Source organism: Triturus cristatus, chromosome 3_1 (assembly GCF_964204655.1).
Source record: "Triturus cristatus chromosome 3_1, aTriCri1.1, whole genome shotgun sequence".
Classification (NCBI taxonomy): domain Eukaryota; kingdom Metazoa; phylum Chordata; class Amphibia; order Caudata; family Salamandridae; genus Triturus; species Triturus cristatus.
The window spans coordinates 864,543,601-864,568,587 of NC_140583.1; the positions used below are offsets into that span (position 1 = coordinate 864,543,601).

Genomic DNA, 24,987 nt, shown 5'->3' on the forward strand with positions numbered 1-24,987 from the left:
TTTGCATAGAGGAAAGTGTCTATCTAAATTTCAATTACATGGCTTCGGTTTTGGAGTAAACTCGAATGATGTGTTTAACTTTAGAGCAGTCAACTTCAGAACAACTCAAACAAATTAAGAAAATGCCTACAGAGGTGTTGATGTTAAATTTTTACCTGGGACAAGGGATGCATGTGTTTCTTATAATGAGCTAGCTCATTACCATTATTAGAAACAATTTAAGAGACTGAATAATGGCATTCACAATCAACGGTTAGGTAAGGTCAAGGCTTCTCAAACAGACTGAAGACCACAGCAAGCATAAAAGTCATGTTTAATAAGAAGTACCTAACATTTACTAAAATATATTGCACATTAACATGGTGTTGTTCACTTCTATTTTCAAAACATTACATACGGAGATACACTTAAATGATTTGACTCCTGAAGCACTTTCTCCATATAACATATGCCATAAGCAAGAGGTGAAGCGTCTTCCCATACTGAAATATTTATAAATGTTCTGACATTACTCATAATGATTAGGAATCTCTCATTTGCATACATACTAATTCAGTGAAGGCACATATACTAAACAGACCGATCCAAATCTGGAATAATAATAATAACTGGAAAGCACATTTCTGGCATTTACATGTCAGGAATCTCAACTCCAAAGGGCATTACTGCCAATAAATCACAAAATATATTTCTATTTTAAAGAATGTAAACATTTGCCTTTATTGTGTTGGCATTTGGTGCAGATACTGTAAACCAGGTGATATTGAAAAGGTGGCTTGTTATGAAGACATGCTTGAGATATGTTCTCTGGCTCCATGTAGTTACAAGAACACACCCTATCGCCTTGGGAAAACATTTTTTTTTTTAAATCAACCCACTTATTTATAAGTGTAATTATTATGACTTAATTTGTTTTCACATATTTGATCTGTGTACTGAACATCCAAGTTAGAAAAACTGCACAGTACGAAACAATGTACATAATTTCTGCAGGATTTTATTCTGTACTATTATAAGCAGGAACTTCTCTATTTAACTTGCACAAGCATAAATACCTTTCCTTGTCAGGCATATATATGGCCTTCATAATTTTGTTAAAGCCTATGATTTAAGTTGAATGTACAACTCTGCTGCTAAAAAAAATACGAGTCAAGGTGAATGGCCAACAAAGGGATGATTTATGTGAAGTATTAATTCAATATCCCAGAGGGTGACATCACAAATTAATCATATAAAACAGATTAGGATGCATTATTATAAATAGAATAAATCTGATATAGAAGAAAACAGGCGTTATGTGAAAAAGGTAGCTTTTTTCATAAAAAATACTTTACAATGTAGATCAGATATTAGAAACAGAACAAAGGGCACAAAATATGGGAAATAATCATATATAAAATCACATCTGGAAAGGGTTAATTAAAAAGGATAAATGTAAAGCATGAAGCAATGTATGATAAAGTCGACTCTTGTGTGAGGGAATTAGTCCTCTGTATAGAACAAATGATTCAAAGACGTAGATCCACAAGGAAATTTATGAAGACAAAGAGAAAGCACAGTCGACGTTTTGGTCCCCGATATCCTCGGTACGCGAGACCATCCTCAGGACAGTTTTGGCTAGGGAATGTTAGTTGTTGACCCCTATTAATCAATTACGATTCTCAAGGTATAGTCACAAATAATCATATAGACGAAATTAGATACATGATGTGACTATAATTTAAATGCTCTACAGAGTAAATCAATTAGGAGTAATGAGGCACAGCACAAATGATAGTCAGCTGCGTTCAAAGGTATAAATGCTTTAAACTTGTGGCAGTGGTGGACTTGTAGAACAAAGAAACCTACGTATAGGAAACAACCTGGAGCTCCACTGAGCAAAAGAGAGCATTATCAGAAGCAGATTTCACCTTGAGTCAACAGTGAGTAACAAGGCTCAGTATGGAGGTTGAGGTTGCTGTGCGACCAATGCCCTCCATGTGAAACCCAGACAATTCTGTCCAAAAAGCAGCAACTTCTCTTGTACATCTGGTTTGAAAAACTGGCAGCAGTTTCATCTATGAATACTCATATGGTAAAGTGGTAACCAAAAGTGGTCACCAGCTTGATGTGGATGCATAAGGCAGCTCATCTTTCCTTGATACCTGCATACCATAAATACCTGATCAACTTAATGCTTAAAGATTAAGTCCTAAATATAGCATGCATTCATTAACAAAGTGAACGGTGTCTGTATAAAGCAAAACAGCCATCAAGAACCACAGAACTGTACAAAGTAGGGTGAGAACAATTTATGATCATGTACATAGTTGCCGGATAAGGAGTCTCTCGGATGCCTCAAATTGGACAGCTGAGGCTCCACTTTCAGGAATTCAATGATTTTCCCACCTATGAAATGATTAAGGTTTACTGGGGCGAATTATGATTCTGCTTTCTCTCTCCCAAACCCATATGATCCCCTTGGCCGTAACACTGGCTGTAAATAATTTTCAATCTTTAAATGCTATGATTTCTAGGGCACCCTGGTGCACAACCGCATATTTCTTTTCTCTGAATGGTAAGTCAGAGTATTCCTTTGTGCAGACATCATTTTCCAGTATCACATCTACATATAATAAGCTACTAGCCAGTGTCTCTGCAGTCAATGCTGCAGCTTGAATTACATCCAACGCCATGTCTGACAGAAGTAGCACATGCTGCCGTTTTCAATAGTTCTGATAAAAACCCAGAGCTCTCAGTCCGTGCTTAAGAATCCTCTAACAGGGGCTGTAAAGTGCATGACCACCAGTATTTTAGAGCAGACCCCATTGTAGGACCAACAAGGTACCTTGGTTAAACATCTGCAGACACACCTAAAGCCAATTTGGTAAACAGGAGAGGAGGGAGTTCACTTGACAAGCTTCTGGCTGTTCAAACCAAGCATTCCCAGTGCACGCAGCCTCACCAGTAAGCACAAATGCATAAACTTCTAGATTTTTCCATTCCCTATATATTACATCCCTGACATCATCATGGAGTAGTAACACTGAGATTGAGGGTACTGACTGATCACTCCTGTAGAGGTATCAAGCACAGTGGACAGACCTGAAAAGTTATCCTTCAGCTGGACCAGTAAATCTTTGAAGGTTTCCCTCTGGATACATGCCTGTCTGCCTTTATTAAAAGGAAGATTCACAGGATCTGCGTTTGAACCTAAGTAGGCCAAAGATAATGGGAAAGAAATGCTTCCGACACACTTTGCAACGAATGTAGCAAATTCCTAGTTTTCAAGAGCTAGAAAAGGACTCTAGGGCATTGGGCCTCAAGGAAGAATGAACCCTTGTGCGAAGGTTTTTTGATTCTTCTCCTTCTCTCTGGAGAACAAGCGGAGGAGGAAATGTTGTTTCTTTGATTATGAGGGTAAGTGCCTCTATTTTACTGTTTCCTGGACTCCTTGCTCCACACATTCACATACTTTGACTTTGTTCCAATAATGAGGATTGTTAAGTTAAGGAAGGAAAAAGACGCCTGCCTGGAACTTTCATCATTACTCAATCACTGTGCACAGCTGTAGGCTAAGGAAATAAGAGAACTGCAAATGTTTAAAGATGTACACCAAAACTGGATGAATTGCTGTGGTATACAGCAAATTCGAATAACTGGACACCTTGAATGTGCCTGTCGACGGGTGCCATTGTCAAGTCCTCAGAGCATTCTGGGGAACAACAACGCTACCAGAGCCTGCACCTCACTTGAGGAACATTTGGGAAATCGTGTGGCGAGCAAGAGGTTCTGAGACAAAAGTCCCAATAGGAAGGTAATTTCAAAAGAGAGGGAAACACTTCAATGAAAACCCTTCCAGCACATACTACCTGCTAAGAAATCTGGGAATGGCAGCTTTGTCACTTTCGTTCCACTCTTTCAAAGTAATTGCCTTAATGATATATCATCTGATATATATTACTGGGCCAATAATTCTTTATCTGGAGCCTTTTTCTTAAATCCTATTAAGCCTCAAATTTGTTTCAACACCTCCTTTAGTTGTGGCAGTTGGATGGCTCTCCCCTGAGAATCCATATCCTGATCATCATCATTCAACCTCAGGCGCTTTGCCATGGGCTTTTGCAAGGCATTGTCCACAGCCTCTTTAATCGGAAACTGTAAATATCCTCTAGATATCGGCAGTACTTCTTCAGACGCCCCTTGCACCCGAGTCTGAAGATGTCTCCTCACACGATGTTATTGCTTAATAACATCAGCCACCTACCCCGCCCGGTGCACACCTAAAACACACTGGCATGAGTCCAGGATACCTGCACTGTGCTCCCGCTCAGCTCGATTTAAGGCACGATACGCCTCCCTGCCCTAGCCAGCACATGGGTAGGCAGCACATCTCAAACTGTCATAAATACAATGGACCGCACACTCAGTGAAGCGTTAAAGAAATAAACAGCATATATTATAAAAGTAAAGAAGAGGCGTGCTCAGATTATTCTCCACCAATAACAATACTGGGTTTTGGCTGATGGCAGTAAAGCTAAGCCAAACATAATAAATAACAACAGAATGCTAATACTGCAAGTATCTTCGTAACTCTCTATCAATTATGAGTAGGCATTTTGAACGAAACAAAATGAACCTTAGACAATATACTTTGTCAAATGAATAGATCAATTCTTTAATTTAGTTTTCAAATTGTTAACCTTCCAATTTTAAATCAATCAGAAACTTCGAAAAAACACTTAATAGACAATACTGTAACGACTTGACAACCCACCACGTTCATTCATTCACTTCAACCATACGATTCATTTATTCTCTTTCATACATTCATTCAGAAACATACACGAGAAATTGATTCACCAAATACATTCAGAAAGAATCATAAAACCTTTTTATAAAAAAACCACAGAAATAAGGCTAAACAATATCAATCTTATATCTGGCGTTTTTGATTGTGTTTAAATTCTTGTGGCCAAATTAGCAAGGTCATACCTGCACTGTGCTCCCGCTCAGCTCGATTTAAGGCACGATACGCCTCCCTGCCCCAGCCAGCACATGGGTAGGCAGCACATCTCAAACTGTCATAAATACAATGGACCGCACACTCAGTGAAGCGTTAAAGAAATAAACAGCATATATTATAAAAGTAAAGAAGAGGCGTGCTCCACGCCATCATGATAAGAAAACAAACAGGAGGAGGAGAGGGTAGAGGGGTTGTTTATGGTCATGCATGGAATAAAGTAGAAGAAAAACTTTTGAAAATGAGAAAAAGAGGGTGTTAAAATAGTAACAGCATTTTGAAGCATGGTACACCCGTCAGAGGAGGGGAACAACCTCACAGTTCAGTACTGGGAGGAGGAGGACTCCATGAGGGGGAATGATCATACAACTCATAATTCTGATCCCTGTGCAAACAAATGTTCACACAAGGGTTGGTATTTAGCCTTTCACTTGTAACGAGGGCCTAAACTGTGTAGGGACAAAAGTCATCCAGTAACAGACATTACAACATTCAAGGGGTTGTCCTCTGGTATATAAGGACTTTTAATTGGATTAATGTTCTCTTTTCTCAAAGGATAAGAAGAAATCATGTGGATATGTGTTCATGTTTGCCATGAGCAAATCTCTATGAGAATGTCAAATTAGTGTGTTACATGAATTTGAGCCACTGTCCTGCATTAAAACTCTCTCAAACATTTATTAAATTATCACCCAGTTAAAAGAAAGAATATAGCCCATTCTTGCCTTCATCAACAATCATCAGTAATAAAGGTTGCAGAACACACTTTTGCTTGTTGATGTATGGTCGGTTTGTAAAACCAAGTGTAACATCATTCACTGGATGGCACTTTTAAGCTCACACTAACCCCAGGAGACGTGCAGTGGAGCACTACATAAAACAATGACAAATTACAAAACAATAAAAAAGAATTCGGGAAGACAGGGTAGGACTAGGGGATACATTGAACAGTCAGATCTGTATTGAGCTCTGTGCAGTGCTCATCTCTCTCAAACCAGGAACTCTATGCCAGGGCAGAGTTCTCACCCGACAAAGCATAATTGAGCCTCAGAACATGGTATGTAGCAGTGATTCATTTGAGCCGGGAGTTTCCAGAGCACGGTACTCGAACTTTATTGTCAACACCGGCACATATGACAGTCTGTTACATGGTGGTGCTGTTTGTCTAATTTAGAGATGAGCACAACAACAACAGTTGTTTACAAATTCAATATACTATAAAATTGACTAATACCTGCCACCCAAGCCATTCTCATAGCTAGCTTTTGGAGGTTGGAATGGTCCGAATTGTCACACTTGGAATAGTGTGATGGTTAGTAGTTGTGTTGGTACAGTCATTGGCAGCGCTGACAGGGGTGATTGGTGGTGCAAAATGCAGTGGCCTCCTAACGAGGGCCCTGGAACTTATTTACAAAATAAGCACTGATGTGTACCAAGAGAACTATCTGAACTGAAACAAGGAATGCTCTCTCAGGAGTTCTCACAAGATATTTCCCCACAAAACAGCAGAGGGGGAAACTTGTGATGGCTATGTGGGGCAGCACAGAGGACTGACTTCATTTGTGAGGGTGGTGAGCTTGTGTTACAGGAGGAGGCAAGGAATCAAAAGTTAAAAGCCAAAGGTGGAGTCCTGATGGTAAGCTGTATATTGCTGGGGCTGGTGATGCTTACCTCACTGGGCGTTAAAGGCTGTAAGAAGAGAGGCGTCATGAGAGTAGACAGTGCATTAACATACATACATACATTCTCTCTCAGAACTCAGACAGGCATAAGTTTATGAAACAGATTTCAGAGGAGGGAGTGCAGCAGAGAGTAAGCCAAAGAGAGGAGAAGGTCATTCAATTAAAAAAGAGAACATGAACATCTGAATGAGCTAGTAATCATTGTAATTCTTTGTCACTTGGTAAAAACACAATTGCATGATCTTGCAAATGTGGGGCTTATAAGACAACCCTGAATCAAGAGCAAGTATCGGAGACCTCACCATGTGGCCAACTGGTGAACAGAAATAAGCCATTTTTGGACAATGAAGGAGGAGAGGTGTAGGCTGAGATTAGAAGAAACTAAAGACGGACGGATGATGCTTCAGACAATCAAGGCCCATTCAGGAGTCAATCACCCGGGTGCTGATGTTTAACAAAGGACACCTAAGATAGATCTGGAGATCATCAACATGCAGGTGGAGAGATACAATAGAGCCAACCTCGACACTTACAGGTTGCCGAAAATGGATTGGTGTGCGGGGATAACAATAGGATCAAAATCTCGGGCAAACCCCATGAAAAGGGGAATTATAACTAGGAGTAGCCGACCTAGAGACTCAGGGTGTGTACAGACAGATAACATGGAAGGCAATACCAGGACTTGTTCCCTACCCAATGTGGATGGAAAAAAATTGACAAACGTGGCACCAATGTGGATGCAAAAAATTTACAAATATGCCACCAAACACTGGGACCCACCAAAACCAATAAGGCAGAATTCATCTGGATGAATCTAATAAACCCAGAAAGTTAAGAAGCGACTAAATTGAAGGCTTGACCCTCCATCCCAGGAAAATGGAAAGTAGACAAATGTTCCCTCTGGTTAACCTTGTCAAAAGTGAGATCGAGGATGGTGAGCAAACACGTGCTCCATCATCCAGTAAGCTCGCACCTTGACTAACAACAACAGGGTAGTGATCTGAATACTTTACAGCGGTGGCCGGTACAGGTAAACACGGTGAGGCGAGGTGGAGTGGAGTGGGAGGCTGGGAGGGGAGGGAGGAGTACACAGACGACAGAATAGGTATAACTAAATAAATAAATAATACCTATTCAGTCATCTGTTGGCTTCCCCCCGCCACGCCCTGCCACGCCCAACCGCACTTACCTGAGCCGGCCCCTGCTGATACTATATGAGGGATAAAAAGCTGTTTGATAGGCTGAAGATGTCTGTGCACACCTATGTATTTTGCAATTGTAATTTGACACAGCGTTCAAGCTTACACAAAAATAGATTGTAGTAACAAGCAGAGAAACAACGAGGTCTGCGTTGTCTACGGTTGGTATCTAGCAGGAATACTTGACCAGCTTACAAAGACTAAGAAGTTAATCCTAGAGATATAATCCATAAATAAGAAGCCATAATTTGAAGAACACAAGTGAAATCAAGTTCAGCATCAGCGCGAAAGTACTAGATCAACAAACAGTAGCTTCACAGGGGCTAAGGCATTACAGAAATTAGCAATATATAAGATATAAATTCTCACAAGCAGGTACTGCCCTAGAAATCTGAACAAGCAGATGTTAAGCAGTTCGGCAAAGGTGTTTTTACGAATTAAATTAATTTTATTCACATTTAATATATTTGTGTAATATTTGTCAGTGCAAACTGCGTTGCCAGAAAGAAGATCAGTTAGCCAACGTAAGACTGCTTTAAATAATGGTTTAAGATAATTGCTGGTTTTAGATGCTTTTTAGGATTACTTTCCTTGCATCAGATGTTTTAGGAGTATGTTGCTCGAAGGTATGATTACAAAACAGGACAGAGCATGATATGTATTGTTTGTAAATTGGGATTATCTGCAATTAACGCAAGTACCACCCTTCTCTCAATATGTATTTGTAGAAATCTGGATGTGAATCAAATAGGCGTATTAGCACAGATTTTAGTGGATTCCATTAAATGAGGTAATTGCTGATACACGAGTCATGCTTCCACATCTGCAATTTCTTTGTGAATCTGCCAAGTAAGAGTTAATAGGTCACTGTGGTTTTCTACATCCCATATTAGGAGTTAGAAAGGTTCAACTTACAAAGCAAACGGTGAGACAGCATTCACTGTACTTCTACCGCTACCCGCAGGCGCTGAATTAGTCATAAGCCACACCTTCCCTAATACTCTGCATGTGTGTGTTTTAACTACACACATAGGTGACTACATACCTGCTTCAATCAAAACTCTTTTCCACATACCTATATACTTCTTTAGATCATGAAACACAAAGTGGCAGTAGAAGTATGCAAAAGCACTTGTACGCATGTATGGGTGTGCCAATTGACGTAGGTGGCTTTTTGCCGTTGTTCACGTATTTGGACCAAGTTATATATGAAGCTGAATAGCTGGGTTTTTTCACACGTATCCTTGTGGTTCTTGTATTTTTCACCAATAAAGGAGAAAAATACAAATGTGTGAGCAAGTAACATCGATTTACATGAGTAAATGACTATTTTCTGAACTGCCGCGATTTGTAACCAAAATCAGCATCTGAGAAATGCCCCTCTGTAGTTTCTAATCCGTAACTATAAACCTTGGGCAAATACCTAGCAGAGGCTAATCTTTGGTACACCTGTAAATGTAAGAACAAGCCAGTGATATATAAATTATATACTTTTGTGATAAGAAACTTTAAAAAACTCCTGCTCGATTGCACCACCCTTCAAATCTGTATTCCTAACACCAATATCAATACTGCTACTGTACTCTTGTACTAAATTCTACAATGATATATGCTCCTCATCAGTGGCTGTTTCATCTGCTAACTCATCTGTTTATTCATAGCATGTCGGATACTGACGGTGTCAATCAATTGCAAACTAATCAGCCAGTATACATGAGATGCAGTTAATTTGCGTCAATCCATGCATCTCATTCTAATTCTCAATTTCCAGTAGAGCATTTAAAGTCACATTTTATCTTTTTGGAGGATAGGATGCAGATAAGTTGGTTTGCTCCAACTTCCCAAAGCATTGCATAGCATATATTTAATGGTTCATTAAAATACTACAACTTTGCTATCTGAATTTTTAATTAAACAATACAAACTACTGCCACAGGCTAACTGATAAAATGGATTCCTTTCTATTCACTGTTCTTTGAAGTTTAACTACTGTGTGCAAACCAGCTGCACAGAGTAGTCGTGTAAGGGTTAGTAAGTAAGAATAGAATAATGTACATATTAACACTCCTTTACTCAGGAAAAGAAACATGTATGACCTAAGGGTACATATTCTATGAAGATCAGGGTTGGAAAGTATTATTTTAGCTTATGTCTTAACACCCAAGTACATTGACATAATGTTACATAGTTGACCTTTGACCCGCTTCATCCAGATTCCTTCTTCTAGCAGCCGCCTCACTATTGTACTCAACATCAGTTTTGTCGGCGTTGATGCAGTCTGTTGCGGTGGATTCATTCTCTGCGCAATCGTTGGCTTCCCCATGTGGAGACTGAAGTTTGCTGTTTGCCTCTGGTGGGCGCTTCCATTGTGGCCTGGTCAACATCCACATTACGAATGCCCCAAAGATGAGAATGATAACGCCCAGCGTGTTCACGAAAATGGCTTCCGGTGGGGAAGTACTGTAGGCTGGACTTTTCCTGCGATAAAAAAGGATGATTTTATAAAACACAAAACTGTAATTCCCCCTAGAGAGTGATTCAGTTTTTATGTGTCAAAGTGGTTGAAAATATAATTTTGTCATCCAGTGATATGAATTAGGAAGAAAAGAATATGCATTACTCGGCATTTAGATAGACAAGCAATAATTAATCGTTATCTTGTATTTTAAAGACCACACTTGCACCACAGTAATTAACCAGAAACATGATTTTAAAAAACACATCAATATAGCTGAACATAAAGAAGCAAACATTTTAAAGGAAAGGTGGACACGGCACACAATGAAAGAGCTGAATATTGCTGACCTTTATTTAGGCAGTCACAAGGAAAAAAATGTCATTCAACGTACAACATTTTTGAAAGACAATATATCCAGCTTTCCGTCTTAACTCTACCCAAACTTTAATCCGTTTTTTTGTTAACGATTATTTTTATTTCTCACGTTTGTTATGGTTTCTTATTGTGTGGCTGAGGATTTTTCTAAAGTACACTAACCTTGGAACTAATTGTTCCTAATCAGTGACCCAGTTCTTGGGCAGGGCAATATGTCTGAAAAGGAACTTTGTTTAGAAGACATTGTGATTGATGCTTTAATGTTAGCTCATTAGGAGCTGCAAGAGGCTGCTTAATCCGAGCGAAGCTCCTGAGAAGCATGGAAAGTAGCATCTAAGCTTTCCTTGTGCCAGAACTCCTCCAGTTGCCAGGAGCATATGGACAGGCAGCTAACCGGTGTCCATAGGCACGTTTACCTACCTTCAGTTGTTACATGCTCCATTTCTACTAGAATGAAAGGTTCTGGTAGTTATATGCTTTAATCTCCGTGATGAACCACGGGCGCTATATATTTGCTTTCTTCTTAATGAGGGTGCAGCTAGTATAACCAGTAGATCTACTGTCCAGAGGGTTGGAAGGTCTTTAGGAGGGTGTCATAGTCTCAGTCTGTGGCCATCTTTCCTGAATGTCTTTGATTCATGGGAAAGAAGATTAGGATAGGCTTATTTCCGTAGTCTCTCAGATAAGGACTTTAAGCATTGGACGAAGTAAATGAGATCTGCTTTGAGCCCTTGGATGTACGTCAGAGTCATCATCATCTGAGATACAGCACGAGCTTGAAGAACCAATAGCAGCCCTTGGATAAATCTATTGTCTTCATGGTCTACCCACAGATGAAAGACGAAAGGACCTCTATTAGAGAAGTAGTGCTGCACCGCAGATTAGCAAGGTTCTGCAGAAGAGGCCAATGAATGGACATTCTTTTGCAAATCCAAATTGCATTTCTATTCTGCCATTTAAAACATAAAGTATGACAAGTGTGGTTCCACAACTACATTATAAAAGTGCAAAGATTACTTCTCGATCAGTTCACCTCTTTACACAGATGTCAGTTTGATCAAACAGTTAATAATCCACAATTACATGTTTTCAATACAGATGATGTGCCTTTGCTGTTACCTTTTGTGATCTTGCAAATAAGAGAACAATAATTGTATTGATCAAATGAAGAAAAACTCACTGTTCAGATTGTTTCAGTTGAAAGAACATACACATTATTGCCAGCTTTCATAGCTGCAAAACCTCTAATGATGAAGTAAACTATGAAAAACTTTCCAGGGTTTTCGAATGATATGCTCAATTTAAACCAGGGTGTTGCCAGGCCTGTGCCATAAGGAAAATGCCACATTTCCAGAGTTTATCCCTCGATTGTTCTACATTCTTTTTGAAGTTTAATCTTTCTTAAATGAGAGTATGGCTGGAGACTATTTCAGAAACTATAAATAATAATAAAGTGAATGCGGGACTCTCCTATGTAGTGGTGTCTAAATGACCACAAACGTATATTAATAGTCTTCTCTCTGAAAGTGAAGTAACAACTTGTGGCATATAAGCTATGGGCCTGATTTAGAGTTTGGACAATAGGTTACTCCGTCATAACGTAATAATATCCTGTACGCCTTATTACAAGTGCCATAGAATATATAATGAACTTGTAATAAGCCATAGCATATCAATGGGGTAGTTCTTCCTGAGGGACAAATGCGACCCTAATCAGCATGAAATCAGTAGCCTGACCATGAGGATCACGAGGGATACAATTTGTCATATCATAGCGCCCTCACACACCCAAAAATAGGGTGGTGAGAATATTAAAGTCTAAGGGAACCAGGGAAGTGTTTAAAGGGTAATGGTCCCTTGACACAGTAAAAACAAGGGCGCTATCTTGAGGTCACAATATATCCTAATAGATGACATGGATAACCAAACTCTAAATTAAGTTCTATGTTTACGTTTAAGTAAACGTTTTCAATCTATATCTATTGGGAAGGAAAGGAAGGATGTGATCACAACAACTCCGCTTAGAATATACGAACATTGAAACAAAAGAACAAGGAACCAAAGAAGTTATTCAAATTAATCCAGCACTATATATCATAAAGAGTCACTTTAATAACATTTTAGGTGCAAAAATATATGTAGCTGGTAAAGAGAAGAGTGCACATAAAAATATATATACTTACAAGGTAAATATGAGTTTCTCTGTGAATCCCATGAGAGCAGTCGCAATCACTGTTCCAAATATGACGATACCAGAGAAGACATGTAATGGCATTAGTGACGCACGCAGAGACAATGGAGCGAAGGGAAGTAGGTAAACAAGTAATCCAAAAAGAATCTAAAAGAAATGATACATATACGACTGTTTTGAGGAAATGCACTGGAAAAACACAATAACATGTTTTACAGTCAAATTTAATGTAACCCTCCAAGTGTTTGTTTTCATTATAAAACATTGTTATAGATAACTGGTTGCACATTTATCAAATAGTAACAAATATTTCCTAATAATCTCTATGGCCTAAACTAGGAAGGTGTGCAGGGTAGAGCTCAGCTTCCAAGATGACAAATATTTTTTTTAAATAAACACTCTATTGCCATTTAGCATTAATACAAGGAAACAAGAAAAAAAAATGACAGGTCTTCATCCTGAGATACCAGATCTAGACGAGAAAAAGAGTTCCTTTAGCACTTAACACTCCCAATCATCCCCGTAAGCACAATTGCACTCCAAATTCATCAAGTCTCAAAGGTGCGCATCTCATTATTCAAAGATTAAGAACGTGCGGGACTGGGTTCAAGCACAATACCTTGTTGTTGGGCCCAGTTTCTACAAATCTTGCTATGCTTATATGGGCAACCACTTGAAACAAATATAGGCTTCTCCAGGATCAAACATCGATTAAGTCTCCTCTTCCAGTCCACAAACTAAATTCTTCCAAGCTCTGGCTACATTATGTTTGGCCACAACCAAACCAAGTCAACATTATAGCCTTCCGGTACCTATTACCCTCTAAATCACTAGTAATGTGTGCCAGTGCAAATTTGGACTGCCTGGCGGAGACAGGCTCAACACCCCACAAGGCATGCCAATACCCCCATCTGGAATTAACTGAGCACTCAAGAGCCTCGAACTGTGAAAATCCCCTAGCTAGGCAGAACAACATAAGCAGAGCGGGGAGGTGATCACCCCCATCTTCAAGATGGCAAACTTAATTGTCCTGCTACAGAATCGTTTGCCAGCTAGGGCAAATTTCATGTCAAAACAAATCTCTTCTCTAACTCTGAAGGAAGGCCCAACTTTGAAAAGTTGAGAATAATTTTTGATGTTAAATCTATAGTTGAAAGCCTTGGCCAGTGAACTAACTCTCATCCATGGTGATAATCGGATAGGATATAAGTCTTGTAAAGCGCTCGAAAGCCGAAGCGTCTTGGCGCTGGTAAGTATAGAGAGGGAACAACAGTCTTCAAATCTAGGCTCCCTGAAATAGCCAGGTTTTTAAAACTTTCCTAAAACATTGATGGTGGTCTACTGATTTTAACGAACAAGGAAGCCCATTCCAAAGTCCTGCGGCACGGTTCGAAAAGGCTCTACCTCCCCATCTGGCTTTCCTAATCCTACTAACCTGGATGAGGCTCCGAGTACTGGACCTTAGCACACTGCTGGGAGTATAGGGAATCAATATTGGCCACTGGCAGGTCTCTACAGGGACCCGGCAGGTTATGGGATTTGCTGCTGCACCAAAGAGATTAGGCATCCATGTGATATGATGTCTGAGAATTTAAGCCATAAATTGGGGGAAAATAAGGTTTTTATTTGCCACTGCTATGATATTCTAACTAAGGTAGGGGCTCCGATCAATACTCATGTGGTTGACACCCCTAACACCTTTTGCTATATGGCTTTGTAGGTGTAACCTATGCATCCCCTCACCACCCTGTACCTGTGCTTTCTTCTCTGGATCAGAGAGGATCACAAAGGTAATTGGAGCTGCAGCATGCCACAGGTGTTGGTAGGCATGAATGGTGTCAAAATCTTTTATGCAATAGAAGAGTAACTGTGTCTGCTGCTGGACTGAATTTCTGAGAGGTTCTAGGTCAGTTGTGGGTGGTGAGCTGCTGCGGGAAGTGTCCTTGTTGGTTGCTTTGTTGGATATATGATTAGCATAGATGCGGAGGACTGGGCACCCTCGGTGATCTAATGTGGTGGAGATACTGAAATCCACACTCACCACATAAATAACTAAGTCAATGGCTGGCATCATGTGCTAGGTGGGCTGCTGCATGGCAGCAGCAATTATTAAGGTAATGATCGATAGCAGGGTACTTAAAGTCAGCATACAGACTGCAACCAGCTGAGACTGTAATGATAATCACCACTGACACTAGCTTGAGGTAGAGTTCTTAATGCTCATCTCTTCCAGACGCTTCTGTTTAGGATATGACTCGAAATACATAACTGCGGAGACCACAGCTCACCAGTTCCCTTCCAAACCAAGCTGCTGCTAACCCGAATTCTTACCGCCTAGAGTTCTAGTCTGATATCATCAATTACATCGACGAGTCGGCTCATATGACTCCGGTGCAGACTATTACTGGATTGAAAGGGCAGGATTTAGTTGAGCCAAACCAGTTCTACATTCTTTGCTGGACTGGACATTTGGCGACTGGACATAAACCTTCTATGGCTTCTTTAAATAAAGAAGTAACCACTGTGCGTTTTCTTTTTGGAGGAACCGAACTGTTGGCCAAAGAATAGTTGAAGAAATTATGAAGTCTCAGTCAGTTCAAACATGATGTGGTTAAACGCTTTGGTCTAGAAAGAAGCCCTTTAGTATGCTCCATGCAACAGAAGGCATACGTCACCCACCCTACCAGGATAACATTTTCTATAAATGAGAGCTACAGTTTTTCTTTTCAGGAAGCTGCCAAAGAACTATTTGAATTTAAGAAAATAAATATGCACCTAGATAGTCACACATCTGTTGTAACGCAGGCATACTGTAAAATAGAGTTGTAGGACTAAGGGTGTTTTGAAAATGTAGAGGTGTTTTGGTGCTAAGTAACCTTAGAGATTTCTATTTGACTATTCAATTATGTATGGTTTATGTATATGATGAAACGTGCTCATTACTGCTATTTATTCTGATTCAAGCATGTGAATCTATGAAAGATACCCTAATACTGGATAAGAAATGAGTTTCATAGATTCATAGCTGCATGTTTATGCATTACACACAACTGGCTTGTAGCTGGCAAATATTATTTGCCCTACAGTCACTAGAATAACGTTGCACCATTTGGTGATTTTACTTTAATGGGCTATTCAACTATGAAGGTGGGGAGTCAGATCTATTAAAGTGTGACATGACCCCTTCAGCAGATTGCTGAGAAGGTTGCTTGTACTGTCCAATGCAAAGAAAGTATGTGCGTTCCATTTACATTTTTTTTGCAACTAGAGACAAAGAAGGATATTGCCATTTACTGCAGCCATTGTGCAGCAGCTCTTGTGTCCTCCTATAAAGGCAGGTAGGTGCAGAAAGCACAGACTCCCTACTTAAGGACCCCAGCTACCTGGTGCACAAACATGCTTATTCTAGAAGGTTTCATCCCATATAGACATTATGGTGTGGTGTCCATACTGTCAGGAGCACCTCCAAAACAACATTGATTGTAAGACGTGAATGATGATCATGGCTAGACTGTAGACCCAAAAGCAGCCCTGCAAAAATACTTAAACCTCCCCCACTCTCTTCATCTCCCTCTAGTCTCTTTTTCCATCCATTGTCTCTCTCTCTTCTCCCTTTTGTGCGTTTTAGGTCGATCCTACGCAGCACTGTCTATCATCATGCTGTATTCAATCTGTGGGATTATGGCCTGCCTCCAGCTTCGAAAATGATAATGGTTTCTGCTTGTTCCACTCTTTTTTCAATTGTTGACTCCAATGGATCGCCCACAGGACTTGTCCTCTTCCACTTGTTGCAATTGTATGTCCTGTCATTGGAACTTTTTTTTGTTTTTACATTGACACCGAGCAATTCCCACTTCGCATCGCACCCGAATCACAGCCACCGCGCTTCAGTGTAATCAAATACTGCTTTCAAGTGTTTGTTGTGGCACACACGCACTTCAAGCTATGTTCTTTTAATTTGCACATGCTTATTGGAGCATTTACAACTTAGCGCAGCACCCAACTGACGGTCACTGCACTTAAATGGTGGCATTTTTTCAGCTTCAGCACCCGTCACTGCTCCCAAATACCCCTCCCACCCATCCCCTCACTGCTTGTCTTGTACATCAGTAGCAACGTGGCGAAAGCATCTCTTTGTTTCCTTGTTTAATATTACACGCCCCTCAATAGCTGGAGGGTGGGGGAGATGGAAAGGGAAGTATTGTAGTAGATATTGTGGGACAGCATAACACTGATACAGGACATCTTATCTGAAACCTATAGAGATGTTTTGTGTTTTAATCCCTTCAGCGCGGCACGGATTTCCGCGCTGTGCTGAAGGTTCTGTGCGCGGGCGGGGCCATGATGGAGCGGTTCCGTCATGTGCACAGCGCAACCGATGCGCATGACGGAACCGCTCCGTCATGCGCATCGAAAGGGTTAATATATTTTCAAATACAATTTATTTGAAATGGTACGAAGCTCAAATCAAACAATATTGTAACAGTTTTTAGTTGGGTGGTCTATTGTCAATTTAGTGCTTAATTTACCTGCTAGTTTCGTGTTGCACCTTTTGTTCTACTAAAGGCTTTGGTGTTTACAAATATCGCGCTTAGTGGAGACGTTTTCTTTTCATTGTTTACATACTGCGTCAGTTTGCCATGCTTGCATGCATATCCTCTCCCTTTCACCCTGCTAGTGTGTTAATTTTTTGTTTTTTAAATAATTGCAGTTTATTTTATATGTATTGGGAACTCGACCCGAAGGTATTGGAGCGCTTTATATGAGCACCAGTTACTTTACACAAGGCAATATTAATATTTGGTAGGCACGGGGAGATTACGAGATTTGCCCAGAATCATAGGATGTTGAGCTGACGCAGAGATTTGTCCTGCCTCTTGCTCACATTCTCCTCTGAACACAGAGAAGCCTCGAGAATTGCACTGCAAGCCTGCCAGGCTTCAAAGCAGGTGAGTGCTGGAAACTGTTTAGGGTGCAGGGTGAGTCGGTGCTGTCATCAGGAGTGCATAGAGCTTCAGTGAAGCGTGGAGACGGGTGCAAAGTGCACGGGTATTTTATTTTATTTATTTTTAAAGTTTTATATAGCGCTGGCTAGACCTGGAGGTATCAGAGCGCTTTACATGAGGATCAGCAAGTTACGGTTACATAATAACATCAATTACAGGATCAAGTATAGACAATAGGAGAAAATACATGAGATTACATGATAACAAGAGTTATGAGCGAGTTGCATAGCCAAGACATAGGTCTTATGGGAAATGAAAGATAGCGGGAAGGAAACACAGCGGGCGACGAGGAAATCAATGTCAGATGTCCGGCTGGGTAGGTGCCGGCCTCGGGGGTGAACCAGGGCCAAACTCCTCTATAGCTGCATAGGACAGCTCCACCGGGCATCGGCCAAGGTTGCTCGGGCTCCGCTGTGAGATCAGACAGTTAATGTAGCCGCCCAGGGGGCATTGTCTTAGTACCAACAAAAAACACTGGTCCTGGTGTTGCTGTGCCACACTCACCTCACAGGATGTTTGACTAATCGCATGCATATCAGCCGCAGAGCATACAGAGCTCACTATGAATGTTATTTAGGGAACCAGCTCATTGAAGGATAAACAGATGTAAAACTGGTCATGAATGGTGAAGTGCCCCCCAGCTTGGTGTGACAGAAAGGGGTTAAATCGAGCACTATCTTGCAGCAGCTCCAGCCGGCAAAATGACAAATCGAAAGTGCTTGAATCTGAGAACCCAGCGCCATCTTAAGGTCAGGCTCCGTTAACACAAGGTTCGCCGTGAAAGCAAAATCAGTCCTGCACTGAAGCGCTCCTCATAAACAGGAGGCACTGCATCAATAACGCTGCATCAATCGTGGAGTTAACCGCCTACATTTGATCACGAAACATCATCGCAGAAAGTAAGGCGCTCCTGGTACTCCTCACAAGGCAGCCATTTTAGGGTCAGGCACAAATCACATGGAAATCACCATGCATATGGAGACGGCCCCGCAAAGAAGCGCTTCTCATACCCCACCGGCACTGCTTCCACAGGCCACAACAATTTCAATCGTCTAGTCTAAATCTCGCAGCACCACTGTAGACGGTAAGGCGTTCCCTGTCTTTCTCACCTAGTCGCTATTTCAGGGTCAGGCCTCGCTAACCAATGCTCACCTCAAGACCCAAATCATTGCTGTAAGGTGAAAAACACCCCAACGGAAGAAATGTCCAATCAAATCCTCATGGTGTGGGTGTTCGATAGGGTATAGAGTGTTATGAACTTCTCATATTGGCATGAATTGCCAGTTAAGATTTACGGGGCGGGCGTGAACGAGCACTTCCCACCGCTATGAAATGCAATCAAATTGGAATAGATTTCCCGTGTCAATGCTGCCGTGTGTAACTCTGTTACTTTGTCGTTGCCACTTAGGGAGATATTATACTTGACATGAATAATGCAGAGACTCAAACCCACTTCCCCAGTTTCAAAGTCCTTAGCTCATGCTAATATGCCACACCATCTGTCATAAACAATCCGCATTTTGTGAGTTGTTGTATCCGTTTCCCTCATTTAGTTACCCTCCCTCCATGCGTCCACCCTAAACCCCTTCCTCCCTTTTGTTTCCATGGGCACCCCAACCGTGTACTCAACGCAGCACAAGTGAAAGCAAAAAAATGGGGAACTGCTTTCGTTAGGTTCAGGGCATTTGTTTCACATGCAATGTTTTGAGTGGTGTGTTTTTGGAAATAGAATAAAAAAAAAAAGATTTATTCACTCAACCCTCCATTATCCCTCAGCTCCCACATAATGTAATTCAAGTGGGCCACTGGGAGTGGACTTCTTACACGGACATTCGGATTACAACATTCCCCAGCTGCATGTCCGTATAGCCCAAAAACCAAAACGCTTTTTTAAGCATGGCTCTTCAGGGGCTGCTCTCAGACCTCTCGGAGGCTGTCTGCCCTAGGTGCTCACTTCCATCCTCTTTGCTCTGCTGCTCTAGCCTGGCGAGGCCTGAAGTGAAATGCGTCACTGGCTGTTGCCTTTGTTCTCTCATTTGCCACCCGAGACCAATAGCAGGAGCAGAGGCTTGCCTGCAAGTGATCTATATCAAAGAGGTCTCCCTGGTGTGAGAAGGCAGCTCGTTTGTGCCCACCTCTGTTTTGGAAACATGAGAGGAGGAAATCAGTTAATCAGAGGAACACAAGGGGACTGTGCTGCAGATTCTATCCGGAAAATGTATCTTTCCTTATCTTTTTAGGACTTATTTTGTATATTTGCTTATGGGGGACTGACTTCTGCAAGCTTCCCTTGGCTGCCCCCACATCAAGGGTCTTCAAACTGGGGGCGGACCCCCGGGGGGGGGGGGAAGAGTCAAGTGATCCCAGGGGGAATCCAGGCTCTGTCTAAACGAAGCATTATGCTCTGTAATGGGCCATCACGAACATCTTTTGTCATATATATCCTAGCTGGGAGTATGTCAAAAGGGAAGGGACTCCAACTAATCTTCAAAACCTCCATTCACACACTGTGGATACTTTTTAATAGATACCATTTAACCAAATAAATGTGAAAAATTGGGGGGGGAAGCTGGTGAGAGGGCAATGATTTTTTTCCCCTATGGGGGGCGTGGCATTAAAACGTTTGAAGACCACTGGCCTACACTCTGAAAGCTACCCGACACTGCTCCTAACGCCGCAAGCTTCCACACATTCCTCACTTCTTCAAGCTTCCCCCTGCTTCCCCAACACCACAGCAAGCTACCCGCCACTGCTCCCAATGAACGAGCTTCCACATGTTCCAATTTCGGCTTGACATAGCTTAATTTCTGAATACGTGTAAGGTTAAAATTGAACCACCCAGGATAATGTGCTGCATGAATAAACAAGGTCAAAAAGGCGAGACCTACTGGCTATGCCAATGCTTGTTTCTCTACCTTCCCCCTCCTTTTGTAGCCTGGAGTGTCTGCTGCAATTAACTTAGGGGAGCTGGGGAAAGTGACAGAGGCACCAGGAGATCTGTGCTTTCAGAATCGTCTCCAAGGGCTCCAGCCTACCGGGAAAATGCCCAGTGGAATAAAAGGTCTGTCTGGCCAGATGATCATATTCTCTGTCAGACTATGGTCACGCAGTGCAGTCATCTACATCAAAACACTGCTTCCCTTCTACACAATAGGGACACATTCATCTGACCTTGTGCACCCCACCGCTGTGCAGCTTCCAGTCACTTCCAGTTCACACATCCTAGCGCTCTGTAACAATGCCTGCTAATCAGAACCGCACACCGCCTCTGTTGACTGATAATGGTTGAATAATACATAAAAGCATGCAATGTGGCATAAAATATTACCAAATTGACATCCAACCGCTAAAAACAATATACAAGCACGCGAAGCAAATACGAAAGTCTCAGTACAAACCAGGCAAATCCAATGCAGAGACTCTCTTTAGCAATCAAAATTATACATTAGCACTAAAAAACAGAAACAACTAATCATTATTACAAATACTACACTAGAGACATTAAATAAAATAATTTTAATCCCTAACAGGTGTATGCTAAAAACACAAAAAAGCCATAGGCTGCAAAAAAAAAGAAAATGATTATCACGCAATCACATCATAATCCTCAACCAAACCTTCCTCTTTTCTATGTTGAGTGCAAAAGCGAGTATGACCATACATTATATTTTTGTGCATCTTAGGATACGTATTATTGCTGTCTGTTCACCACGTTAACATGGGTAAAGGCCCTTTCCAGAAGGCATTAACTGCTATTAATTGCCAACCCACAATTGTGGCTCTAACTCAAATACTAGAGCAAATAAAGTAGGGAAAGGTAGTTAATTGTTAAGGCCCAACAACAAGGATATTAACAGCCACACGCCAAAGTCACCCAGCACAGGCATATAAATCAATCGATTCAGTCTGTGTCATATTTCTTGCTTCACACTCTAACTTAAGTTGGAAAGCAGGTCAACAACAGCAGTTAGTACCACCATTTTAGCCATTGTTATTGTCAGACCCAGGGCCTCAGTAACAAAAACTGCCCCCACCCCTCCGACCCACTGGAAAAACGCCCAGTGCCCACTACAGCCAGTCTGGCCCTGGTCAGGACCAATCAAACATTCCAGACAGGATGCCTATGGTGCATTAAAACAGATTTGTTGGGTGATGCACAATGCAACCTGCTTTGTTAAAGTTACAAAATCAATACAATGCATTTTTAAACAAGCATTTGGCATGAAATAGGTCTTGCATTTGAGAGAGTTAAAGCTATCGGCATTGGAAATGACAATACCTTTTATTTATATGTTTTGATAATTAAAACAAATAAAAGGCATTGGCATGTACAATGCAATAGGTCAAACTCTTGTAAATGTGAGACATATTCATAGACACGTCCGCTATTGTCCCAGCCTGCTTAGAAAGTGAAAAGGCGCATTGTGCGCTGAATGTAGCAAAAAAGCATGTCGTGCCTGCAGTAGGAGAAACTATTTAAAGAAAATAGTGCTTACAGACTAAAAAAGCTCACCGTGTAACAACCAAAGTAAAAGGGCCGGTCCTGATGGGAGGTTAAGAATTAAGACAAGGCAGTACTAAGGAGGAACTAACGAATCAGAAGCCATCATTTACGAAGGACAATGACACAAGCCAATGACACATATGGGCAGAGTGGGCAGGCCTCTATTCCATACTTCAATACAGCATGGCTCGCAGAGCAGCCGATGCGCTGCCCAGGCTCGACCTAATAAAAAGATTGTTTGGGAGCACCACTGAAGACTAGGGAGTGGCATTGTGTTCCAATGATGTAATGTTCTTCATTCTGTTTCTCCACATTTAATTAAAACATTCAAATACTAGTCAGGGAGAAGTAAGCGCTATACAATGTGACCTAAATGCGATCAAGGTTTAAATAGTATTTTGCACGTCAAATGACAGACCAGCCTACAGATAGCACTCGAGGAGAGGGACTTGGCTGATATCCTGGAAGCCCTGGTTAAAGGCGCTCATGAGGCACGCGTAAAACTCTGTCTCTTTAAGATGCTCTACGAATGGCATTGGACCCCAGCGAGGCTGAACAGAGCAGGGCTGCTACCTCACGCGAATTGTTGCAGATGCCCCGCCACTCACTGCCATCTTACCCACTCTGCAAATGCCGCTTGAGCCAACACTTTTGGATGGCCGTCAGGAATACCCTGAGGGCATCCATGACATTGCAACACCCCCTCACTCCCCCCTTGGTCCTCCTCCACGATGTAGGGAATTCATCGGAGCTCTCTAGCCCGCAGCGCTGCCTTCTACACACAGTGCTGGCAACAGCCAAAATATACATCCTGCGCCAATGGGGATCTCCCACGCCTGCATCAAAGATGACTGGACAGAGGCGATGATGCAGACAGAGGCGCACAAATGCATAATCTCCAACCTGCAAGATCAAACAGAGGTGTTCAGGTAGATGTGGGCACCTTTTCTGGCAGATGATCCCAAAATGTATGACCAACGCACCCCTCAAACCCCAAGCAACAGGGTCTATGTCCGTAGACAATGACGGTCCTTCTCAGCGGCCTACTGGGAGTCCTTGGATCTATGTCCTCATACTGTCAATCCATCCCCCTCTCCGCACCAATTTTCTCACCTCTACCCCCCTCCAGTCTCACAGCCCCTCCCCCCCTCCAGTCTCACAGCCCCCCCCCCTCCTTGTCTTCCCAGCTCTCGCCCTGATCTCCATCCTATAGCTCTCTCCCCTCTCCACACCTGGGCCATCCTCTCCCTGCTCTCTCTTCCTTTCTGCCTCTGTTTACCTTCCACTCGCATCCCAACTCTTTCTCTCAGACATGCATCGATCCCTTCTCATACCATGGGCTCCACCATCTCCTGTACCCTTTTTCGAGTTCATCCCCCCTGTGCCCCGTGGGGCACAATAGGCTGGTGGCGTGGGACACCTCTCGCTCTTTTCCTCTGCCCTTTCTCTTTACTTCTTCACTCGCCCCACTCCTTTTTCCGGGGCACTCTCCCTACCCTTGCCGACAGTTGAAGATATACAATTTATAGTTGTTGTCTGCATTACTTGTACTGTGTGATCTCCGTCCTACTCCGCCTCCCACCCTACCCCCTTCCCCTCCCTTCCCATTGTAATGTGTACTCTGTTCTGTATTGTACATCTGCAACGTGGTTTTATGTTCAATAAAAAAATCACAACACAAATAGCATGAAGGCCCACCTGTCTCGGGATATATTGGTTGTTAAAAGGCTTTTCCCTCATTTTAGGGACCCTCGCCTTCTGTGTGAGCCTTTGCTTGGGGAGGGATGTAAATGACTGGAATAGTTCTTGGCAGAGAGAGATTAAGCTGTAGCAATTTTCTCTCCTCTTATTCACTCAATCTTTGATAAGATCATTTAAAAAAAATCATGATTGGTCTAATCAAAAAGAATTACTTTTTCGCTCTAGCGTTTGTTAAAACAAACTTGTGTCAAAAACAGCAAGACTCACAATAAAAGGGCAAGAGTTTGTCCTTCAGAGCCGATGATCTGTGTACTGTCTTTATCTTTGTAAACAGATTCACTTATACCTCCCCTCTACCTCAAGCCCACTTATTATGGGATGTACTGTTGTTTCCATATGGATGGACAGTACTATCCACCCCATGGTTTGCTTTCTCTGTATTTTCTTAGCTGGATCTACTATCTGTACAAAATCCTAAAAACTTTCTGGAAAAAGAAAAAAAACTGTTTTCCAGAAGTATTTGGACGGTAGGGCACCCAGATGCAGATTGGAGCGGGGTGTGTGTGTGTTTGAGAGAGAGAGAGAGAGAGAAAGAGAAAGGATGTAAAATTCCACCTCCAGCGTCTCCAGCTGTCGTCAATTATATGTGATGGAGAATTTAGCACTGCAAACATCAGCCCAGCCTACCAGCCCCAATCCTTTCCGATGGCAGGGAATTCTGATAAAGCAGGCCTAGCGTACACTTCACAGGACTATATTCACTGCAGTTGCAGCATTCCTTCAAAACAGACAACATTCCTCAATATTTGGGGTACCCGTCTGATCACTACCACCTGGACTTGAACACTGACGATCTAGGCAGGGGCATA

At 41.8% G+C, this 24,987-nt stretch overlaps 1 protein-coding gene across 3 annotated transcripts in view; it reads right to left on the reverse strand.

Moving 5' to 3' along the window:
• The window catches only part of CYBRD1 (cytochrome b reductase 1), a 202,364-nt gene that overhangs the window by 103,407 nt on the left and 73,970 nt on the right, over positions 1–24,987 (reverse strand). For 2 of the 3 annotated variants that reach the window (XM_085645307.1, XM_085645309.1), the window contains exons 3-4: positions 12,900–13,054; positions 10,077–10,361 (exon numbers count right to left, since the gene is read on the reverse strand). In XM_085645307.1, coding sequence (XP_085501433.1) covers positions 10,077–10,361; positions 12,900–13,054 — 440 coding nt within the window. Of the gene's footprint in view, positions 1–296; positions 10,362–12,899; positions 13,055–24,987 lie in introns of those variants that run through there. The other variant, XM_085645308.1, reaches the window with a different exon arrangement.